This window comes from Rhinatrema bivittatum, chromosome 3 (assembly GCF_901001135.1).
Source record: "Rhinatrema bivittatum chromosome 3, aRhiBiv1.1, whole genome shotgun sequence".
NCBI classification, from domain to species: Eukaryota; Metazoa; Chordata; class Amphibia; order Gymnophiona; family Rhinatrematidae; genus Rhinatrema; species Rhinatrema bivittatum.
In genome coordinates, this window is record NC_042617.1 from 207284011 (window position 1) to 207294215 (window position 10205).

General features: G+C 35.4%; 1 protein-coding gene across 3 annotated transcripts in view; it reads right to left on the reverse strand.

The window, feature by feature from the left end:
- Positions 1-9023, reverse strand: part of PACRG (parkin coregulated) — a 1556366-nt gene extending 1547343 nt beyond the window's left edge. For all 3 annotated transcript variants that reach the window (XM_029594132.1, XM_029594133.1, XM_029594131.1), the window contains exon 1: positions 8719-9023. In XM_029594132.1, the coding sequence (XP_029449992.1) occupies positions 8719-8835 (117 nt within the window). In that variant the 5' untranslated portion in view covers positions 8836-9023. The remainder of the gene's footprint in view (positions 1-8718) is intronic.
- Positions 9024-10205: the final 1182 nt, after the last annotated feature.

A 10205-nucleotide genomic window follows, 5' to 3' on the forward strand; every position in this document is an offset into this window, starting at 1 on the left:
ACAGTAACTCATAAGTCACTGAAACAAATCAAGTGTTCCTTCAGATACACAGCATGAATATGTAAAGAGATGCATGAAATTATTTTGTCTGGCAAGAAGGAAACATCTCAAAAAAGATTAATCTGTAAACCTGCCTAAGTAGCTTTGCTCAATTCTGTACATTTACTAAATTAAAATAAAATGCTGCAAAATAAACCAAGTGAAATATGATATATCTACCAAGGTCAAATCCACTTACTTGATTGCATTAATACAGAACAAGGTGTTTCTGGAACAGTAGCAATAGTAGTGCACTGATATATTTGACTGCCTTGAGATTTATAGGGAAATTTGGCAAGCTTTGTTTGAGGGAAAATTCAGTGAAGAATTGCAGTGGCAGGTGTTCAAAATGGCTAGCTACTAAAACTTTCTTTTACAGTATTTGTAATAGCATATTAAAAGCAGCAGGTACTATAATAAATGCATCAAAGGAAATCTTTCACAAAAATGAGATCACTGGAAAGACTGTGCATTCCTACTGTGACTACCAGTTCATATCTGCTCAGTTAACAGGTTAAAAATCACATTTTTGCCCATTTGGCCAGTAAGCAGAAAAAATAGACTACACAACTCCAGACGTGTTCTTTCTGATGGAAACAATTATAGGACAGCCCTCATTTAACTTTCCCATCAAAGAATTCCAAAACCATTCCATTTCACTGTTAAATACATTTACTGAAATGTGTGTGCACATCAAACTTGTTTTCAAGAACTGCATGTGAGCTGACAGCATTAGAGATGAACACTCCAGCTGTCCAAGTACACCTGCACCAGGCCGAATGGAGCTTCAGATTCTTAATGTGCGAAACAGCTGAGTATGTAAAAAAGCAATTTAAAATAAGTCACCTGAAGATAGGCTGGAAGTAATAAAGTGCAACACATGGAATATTGAAAGGTCTCAGTTCTGCAGAGGAACTTTTGTTCCAGAATGACCATATCTAAGGTGCATTTCTGCTATTGATAAAAAAAAAAAAAAAGGGTCCAAGTGTAATTCTAGATGGAGCAATTTTTGTTTAAATTCCTTTCAGTTTAAAGATCTCCTTATTATCCCTCTCACTCCTATTGGGAAATTTTGTTTACAGGCTTGATGATGTAAACAGAGGCTGTATGTATATTCTGGAATAAATTGTAATGCAGAAGGACAGTAACAGCAAAAAATGTGAACTTTGCTGTGGTTTTTGGGTGCAATGCCTTAAAGCATAATTTTAAATATAATACATTAGTCCGTGATATTGACAAATACTGGAGAAGGGAAGATTATCTTGTATGTTTTACACAGGTGGCTCTACTGGCCTGTGAATGGTACTGGGAAATTCTCTTACTTATGCTTAAAGTCGCGCTCTTTCTGCATGAAAGAAACTCTTTGTTCATTCTATCGCACCTCAAAGTATGTTAAGCATAAGTAAGAGATTTACACCATACCCAACAGTGTAGTAGCGGTGGTGTAGCGTCATCTTAAAACAACGTTGGAGTATCATCAAAGTTCTTCTTCTAGGTTCATATATTTTCGCTGGATGTCTCATACATTTTGAAAAGAAAAAAAAGTTATCAATAAAGACATTTATTAAAAAAAGATTTTAATAGCATACACATTAAAAACAGGAGGACGTTGGCAGGTTCATGATTATAATATGCTCGAAAGTGGCAGGGTTGCCTACACGATTATATGAAACCCCAACCAACTCCTCAAAAAATTTTTTCTTTGAGCACTGAGAAAGTTCAATTCCACTTGGCGTGTAGGTTATAAAAATTTGTATAAACATATGCACAATAGGATACAAAAACACCTAAGAGAGTACATATAAATACTCAGTTTCACAGTGAGTGAACCGGTTGGTTCCCCTTTGGATATATTGTTGATTGTATATCACTGTGTAAGTGGCTTGATTTTTTTTTGGTTTGACTTCTAAGTTAGCCAACTAAATGCTTTTGAATATGGTCCTCTTAGCTTAATATTCTGACCGGTGCTCAGTCACAGATTTTTGGTTTCGTGTATGACCACACTGCATTTAGAACTTCTAATGGAGAACTAGCATACCACAGAATACTTAAATAATAATGAATAAACGTTGATAATGTACATGTAGAGTATTATAACACAGGAAAATGAAATCCATTCTTGGGATGGTTGTTATTAATTTTGTCACCAGAGAATGGTATGTTTTCTATTGGATTGAGCTAAAAACATCAGCATGTCTTTACTGTCGAGTAAGCTTGAACTGGCTTTTATGGGTGGGCACTTATGTATATGTTACATAGTGATGCTTAATTCTATAACTCTGGAAACAGCCCCACCCGGGAACAAAATGTTGGTTAACATACATATTATCGATCATACTTTGCTGCTACATCGTCAGTCTGGATTCGATACATCTGGGGTTGTGAAAGACTGCTTTTCCTCATTTCTTTCAAAGAAAAGCTTCCAGGTAATTTTTGGAATGGGAACTTCGAAGTGGTTTGATATTAAAATGGGGGTTCCACAGGGCTCTTCCCTGTCGGCTGCCCTATTAATATTTATATTGTGCCGTTATGTCAGGTTCTGGGAAAATTGGGGTAGAATATAGGATGTTCGCAGACGATATTCAGTTTTGGTTCCCAATTAAGAATTCCCTGAAGGAAGCATTTGAAACGCTGACATCATATTTGTCAACAATAAAAATATGGTTAACTCAAAATCATTAGTGTTGAACACCAGTAAAACCGAAATTATGTTGCTGGGAAAAAAGTGTTTAGATGATGCCAGTGTGTTGAAGATGTCATTTGAAGGAATTGATCTTGTACTATCGTCAGTTATACATAACTTGGAAGTCCAGCTGGATTGCAAATTAGCTATGAAAGATCATGCGCATAAGCTGGTGAAAACTGGGTACTTCGAGTTATGAATATTGCATCGATTAAAGCCATATTTGAGGTTTGATGATTTTCGGTTACTTATGCAAATGATGGTACTAAATACTATTGACTAGTGTAATTCACTTCTTCTAGGGTTACCAAAAAACATGATTAAATCAGTACAGTTGTTACAAAATCCCACGGCCAGAGTACTTTGTGGAGTGGGGAGGTATGAACATATATATCATGCCTGTACTTGAGGACCTTCATTGGTTGCCAGTATCTTTTAGAATCCATTTTAAAGTGTTAGTAATAATACATAACGTACTCTATAAATTGGAAAATGGATGGTTGAGATCCAGATTACAGTGGTATGTACCACAAAGGGAACTATGATCTGTGAATAAAGGTCTTTTAGTGAAGGAAGCTAGCTTGAACATGGTGCATGAAGGAGCGATTACAGTGGCAGAGCCACTACACAGGAATTCAATGACAGAGGAGTTACAGCTAACGATAGAACATAAGCTATTTAGGTAAATGCTAAAAACCTGATATCTAAAGGTAAAGAGACAGGGCTGACGAGTTAAGCAACAAAAGAACCTAGAGGGGAAGGTCAAGAGTCGCTTATTCTTGTTGTATGTTTTATATTATTTTTGTATTGGTATTGTATTTTATTTACTTTAAAATCGTATGTATGTAAAATTTGTAAACTGCCTAGATTGTGGTAGGCGGTATAGAAAAAAAGAGAAAATAAATAAATAAATGAATGAATGAATGAATGAATGAATGAATGATTGAATAGTTATTCATATTTGTTAATTATTCTCTAGTATGTTAGCTCTTTTAAAATTTCAAACAGGTGACACCTTAGGCTTAAATGTACCTCCAGAAATAATGTATTCCAAACTTTACCATCTTATACAAAACTAGCTATTAATATCTGGCCACACAGGTTTTAATACTGTATATGGAAACATCTAAACCAAGTCTAAAGAGATTTATCAAGATTGCATAAAGAGCATTTCCATTCCCTTCCGCATCTACAAACCTCAAGCCTTGTTGGTGTGCCTCTAATCTGCTACGAGGAAAGCAGAAACAAAATGTTGAAAAAAGCATTTATAATAAAGTCTGCAATATTGCAAAACCTGCATAAACCACCATCAATGATTTGTGTAAAAGACTGTTAGATTAAACCACTCTTCTGTGTTTTCTAGCCTCTTTTCCTTGATATTGTATTTAATATTGTAGATTAGATGACCCATATTACATTTATGACTTGGTTTGAATGCAGGATTAGGAACTCTGGCTTATTTTATTCTTGACACCACTGAGGGTAAGTAACCCTTTAACTGAGCCATATTTTGAGCATTCCAGTATATCATAAGACCTGGAGTATTAACAATGTACTTCAGGTTTACTGCAAGCAAGACTTGAATAAGCACACACATATAATAGCTTCTGAAGCTTCATGCATAAACCAAAGAACTCCAAAATATATAAGAAAAAAGAGCCAGGAGAAAAGGTTCTGAAAATATGAGAACTATTAACTTGAACTATTAGGTATTCTAAATAGTTCAGAACTAAATATACTACAAAAACAAAACACCCAAAATAACAAAATAAAACCAATTATAGAACCAGCAGCACAGGCAATGAAGCAGTAAATTAATTTTTGTACAGTTATCCCAACTCTTCTTCAGCTGAGTCCAATTTTACTTATTTATCACAAAAATGCTTTGGAAAACAGGATCTGAAGTAAAAATAGCCTAATTATTTTTGCAGTAAAAGTAAGTAATTTCCAGAAGAGAATGCTGCTGTTGACAACTAATTTCCATTTCCATTAAGCATATTCAGTCTTCCAGAAGTTATAGTCTTAAAAATTAACTCTAGATTTTAGTTAGTTTCAAAACTGTAATCACAACAGAATCTAGACATTAGTATTTGACTTCTACAGAATGAACCATTTCTACTTTCTCTAACTATATGAAAGTTTCATATTATGGTCAATAGTATGACAACACCTATAGAACATCATTCTCAGCAAGCTATCTTCGCAAATCTCTTTAACAATAAGACAAGAAATGCAGGTAAGCTACATTCTATATTTTCAACCTGAGCTTTTCACTCCTCCAAAAAAGAAATTCAGCTACATTTGCAGTACAGTATCGAAGGAAAGAGTCTGAGCAGTCTTGAAAGTTGATATCTTAAAACATTTGCTTGATTAGCTTAGCAAAGATGCTAACTGCCCCAAATATTTTGTTAGTTTTCTTTAATAAAATACATGTTTGGTGAGCTGCCATCATCCTCACCTTCCTTATTAAAAAAAAGAAAAAAAAAGCCAATATTGAACTTTAAATAAAAAGAAATCTAGTGCATGTGTATGTGGGAGTGGGTGTGGGTGTGGTAGTATATATATATATATATATATATATATATATATATATATATATTGTAGTTTAGCTCTATAAAACATATGTATTTAAAATTTTCTCTTATTTTGTCTCTACTGGAAAAATTCTGAGTTCATCGAACCTATTGTGTACTCAGCAAGCATCATACACATATCAATTTGCAACACCATATACATTGGAATGCATGCACTAAATGGGCAAAACTCTTTAGTACATCAACCTCTTGAAATAGAAAAAGTCCTGAATAATTCTAGTCCACGTGCGTTCATTGACTTAGAAAGTCATTCTGTGCTGTCTAGATGTTAGATTTGCAAAGATGAGTAATTCCGTTGGTCAAAACAGCATTGAGTCACTTTCTTATCTAATAACAGCCATTTTTACACAGCCCCTTACTGTATGCATATATGTTATTTTCTATACTCATAGTAATTATGATGTTCCTTTATATTACCATTATATGATATTCCAGTTTAAAACAGCTGTTCAAAATTGGACAATTTTCTTTAAACTTGTGGATAATCTGTTTAGGGATTTTTGTTAAAGAACTTCTCTGGAACTCCTTTGTTTCAGGACTAGAATCATTCAGCTTGTCTGGAACTTTCTCTAATTACCTTATGAGTATCAGGCAGAACAGACAGTGAGAAACTTGGTCCAATATATATATATATATATATATATATATATATATATATATATATAGTATAAAGCTATTTAAAAAATAAACACTGTCATAGAAAGCAAACAAACAAATTCCAGGAAAAATACAAGAAAACACACAAAAGCCAGACAATTGCAGCAATGCATATGTTCAAAAATGTCAGCCAAGTGATTTGTGTATAGCATGTTACATTTAACTAAAGTGTTCACATATGGTAGCTGTGAAAATGCTACAATTGCTGAGCTTTGTCATGTAATATTATCTTGAAAAAAATCATAAAATGCTGGAGAAACAAGACACCTTTCATAGCACCCATTAACTCTGTCTCAGCCAAAACCTACCATAATTAAAAGATGAATCTAGAAAACTGCATTCTAAATGAACAAAAAAACTAATATGGAATAACATGTTTACCAGTGATTTTTTTCAGAAAGAACTTAAAAGCTCACCTTTTGAGAGAGGCTTTCAGCACTCTATTGTGATCTCATATTAAGTTTGCACTGACAACTATTGATATTAGTAAGTTGTGCCTTATTGTAGTTCAGTGTTGTTATACTTTGTCTTGTTTTAATTTGTCTGTTGCCATCTGTATATAATTCTTGTGTATGTTTTAAAACTGTGAACCACCTAGACCCTGGTATGATGCGGCACAAATATTAAAAAAATAAGTAAATAAATAAAAAATAAAATAGATAGTACTGGGGTTGCCATATTGGTCCACTTGAACACATAGAAATAACAGTTAATAAACAACTTGAAGATGATTTTTATTGAGCCAGCTCAATACATCTTTGGAAAGCTATGCTCCCTTCATCAGCTCAGTGAAGACAGATGGCTTATAGTACAAGCTATAAGAATTGTATGCATGCTAAAAGATGGGAAGGAGGGGAAACAAACATTTGCTGTTTTTTGTGTGTCATTTCTGATCAGAAATGAAATAAAATTTTAAAAAAGTACTTTATATTTATCTGTCATTTTTAAATGACAGCACATCCTTTTCACAGAGATAAAACAATATATTTCTTTAATACCCTCACAATCAGGATACTTACAAGGAATTTCAGAACCATATCGAACCATTTGATGCTAAGATAATCAAAACTTTGGAACAAACACAAAAATATTAATAAGTGCATTGGCTTTCTCACCTATTATCAGACATCTGTCCCCTAAAACTGTAAAGTTCTACTGTCCCTGTCTCTTCTATCAAACCCCTTTCTATTCCTTTTCTGAGCTGTAATTGTAATGTTGCCAGCAACTTCTTAGCGTATGCAGCTAACCTCATTCCTACTGATGCTGTACTACTTAAACTCAATGTAACAATACTGTTTCTTCACTGAACTGATAAAGGGAACATAGTTATCAAAAGTTCATCACAAATAACCTTATTATTTGTGTTAGCCCAAATAATAAGGTATCACCTACAACTTGTTTGTTGACTCTTAATTTTAAGTTATGACACTGTCATTGTTTTATGTGATCTCAAGTAAGCTATCTTCTTTGTATGTTTTCTCTAATTTGTAATTGGATAATAGCGTTATTACTAAGGGGGTTGGACAGTGCATTCTCACAGGTCTCATCTTTCAGAGGAGTACAGATTGGGCTATCAAAAATGCTACATATTAGAAAAACTAGTATTGTTTCTTTCCTTAGTGAAAAAAGCATTTGCAATAGTAAAAAGAACATTACCAATGCTGCATCTCAATGCTTCCATCTTACTCCCTTCATGACACATGTCACATCTCTTCCTCCAGTGATTAAGTGGGAGGCAGTCAAGAACTGTTATCAATAACTAATTGTTGTATTGCTGAGTCAGAGTAAGTTATGTCTTTGTCAAAAATATCACTCTTGATTATAAAAAGAAGCATCACTTAAGCGTTTAACTATTCAAAAATGTTTTGTATTTATTTGAGGAGGTTCTGTATCCTACATCTCATTCTTAAATAAAAACATAAAGAATATTAAAGTAGGGCATAAAGTTCACATTCCCCAAAAATGAAAATTATTTCTCTGATTTGAATTTAGGATAGAATTGTGCTCTACTTGACTCCTGTTTGCCAGGCTGTCAGCTGTCAGCTAGCTATGCACAAATAATTTTCTGTAAGGTAATAAACTGAATCAGGACCGAATATTTCCCTAGTTTGTATTCTTAAAAACAATCTGTTTTATTTTAACTCTTTGATCATCAGGAGCTTGTTCCATCAGACGCCATTTTTTAAATACTGAATGTAAAATTAAGAGAAGTAGAATTCTTCCTTGGGACTGAAAATACTGTTCCGAAATCTATGATGGAACTGAGCTAAACTGATTTACAGACAATCTGGGTAACTTTCAAGTATTATTTTGAGAGACATTATGAAATGTGTATGTCATAAAGCTCCACTGAGGTGCACTGGATTGGATACATTTATTTTGCAAGTGAATGAAAGAAAATGTCCAATTTTAAACCAAAATGAGGAACTAATAGTTCCCTCAAAGTGTAAGGCAGTTGATCACCTTCCAAAAGATCAGATTTTCCCTGAGCTGTTCTGATCATAACTTCACTATATTCAGGCAACAATGACCAATCTTTGTTCTTACTACTTTGTCAAAGCGCTTAATGATGTATGGCAAATTATAGAATTATTACTTTTATACCGGCCCCTAAAACCGCTGGGGGTGCAAGTGGGTGGGTGTTATATTTTCGAGTCAACGTATCATGGCAATAACAGTTCTAGAAACAGAAATTACACTCACCATGCACCAATATGTATTGAATTAATAATTTTGCTAACTTACAACAGAATTTTTCATCATTGCTCTAACAGTGAAAGCCTCAGAAGGCTTGACTCCCTTTTTGATCTTTCTCTGTGCCAACTCCGATGGTTTCTTCACGCTCTCTTTTTCTGACACCATTTTTCTTCCGGTAATAGTTTAGCAGCGAGAGGTGGGGCAGCGAAAGCGGGAAGTGATGACTTTTTTTTTTTTTTTTTGAAAAATAAAAATAATAAAAAAAGAAAGAAAAGCCCGCTCCGTTGGAAACGTTTAGAGGACAAGGAGCTGGCCGGGTCCCTCCTGTTGATCACACCGGCCACGGTAGCAACACGCTGCCAAGGGTTGCTAGGCAACGTGTCAACATGCTCGAGGAAGCGTCGCTTCCTCGTGTCACCTGGCCGCGGGTTTACGAGTCCGGCCAATGGCTACACGCCCCCAAGCTTCCCCCGAAACTACATTTCCCGGCATGCAACCATGCGCATGCCCCGCTCCACCACATGCTTTTTGACCAAGTGAAGGTAGGTGCGAGCCGGGTGGGGGTTGGTACTTTCCTCGCGGCCCTTTCCTTTGTCGTTCTGCTGGTGGCCTTCTCTTCTTTCCTCTTTCCCGCGCTGGTCGTCCGAGACCGTGCTAGATTATGTCAGGCGGCGCTGCGGTAAATGTGTAGTAGTGTGAATATCAGAGGAATAACTTTACAGATATGATGCAGTGGTGTTGATTGATGGGCGATAATGGAATTTCATTCATAAGCATTGTCGAAATTAATTTGTCGTCTCATCACTCCCAAATTCGAAAGCCCTTTAGCTGCCCGCACACCTTTCCGCGGTTGCTTCTCCTCCCAGCTGTAGTTTCGCCGCAGTGAACTAGAGAAAAGATGATTCAAAGCCATCGTGGATAAAAACGGCAAAAAACAGATAAATCCAGAACAGATAAACAGAACCAGAAATAGTTACACATTTCATTTTTGGTGCTGAAGTTATCACGCCTTTATAATAGAAACATGATCACAGAAAAAAACTATATGGCCTATGTAGTCTGCCCATTTTCCCAAATTCCCATCACTTCCTTAGAGATTCCCTGTATTTATCCCACGCTTTCTTTAATTCAGACACTGTTTTTGTCTCTACCACATCCACTGGGAGGCTGTTGCATGTATCCACCACCCTCTCTAAAGAAATATTTCCTACCATTACTCCTGAGTCTACTCCATTTCACCCTCAACCCATGATCCTCGGTTTTAGAGCCACTTTTCTGTTGAAAGAGGTTTGCCTTGTGTGCATGGAAACCTTTGAGATATTTAAATGTCTCTTATCTTTCCTATCTTGCCTTTCCTTCAGGGTATACATGTTTAGATCTTTAAGTCTATCCCCATATGCTTAAGAACAAAGTTCACTGGCCATTTTAGTAGACACCCTCTGGACTGATTCCATCTTCTTTATATCCTTTTGAAAGCGCAGTCTCCAGAATTGTACACAATATTGCAAGTGAGGTCTCATCAGGGATCTATACAG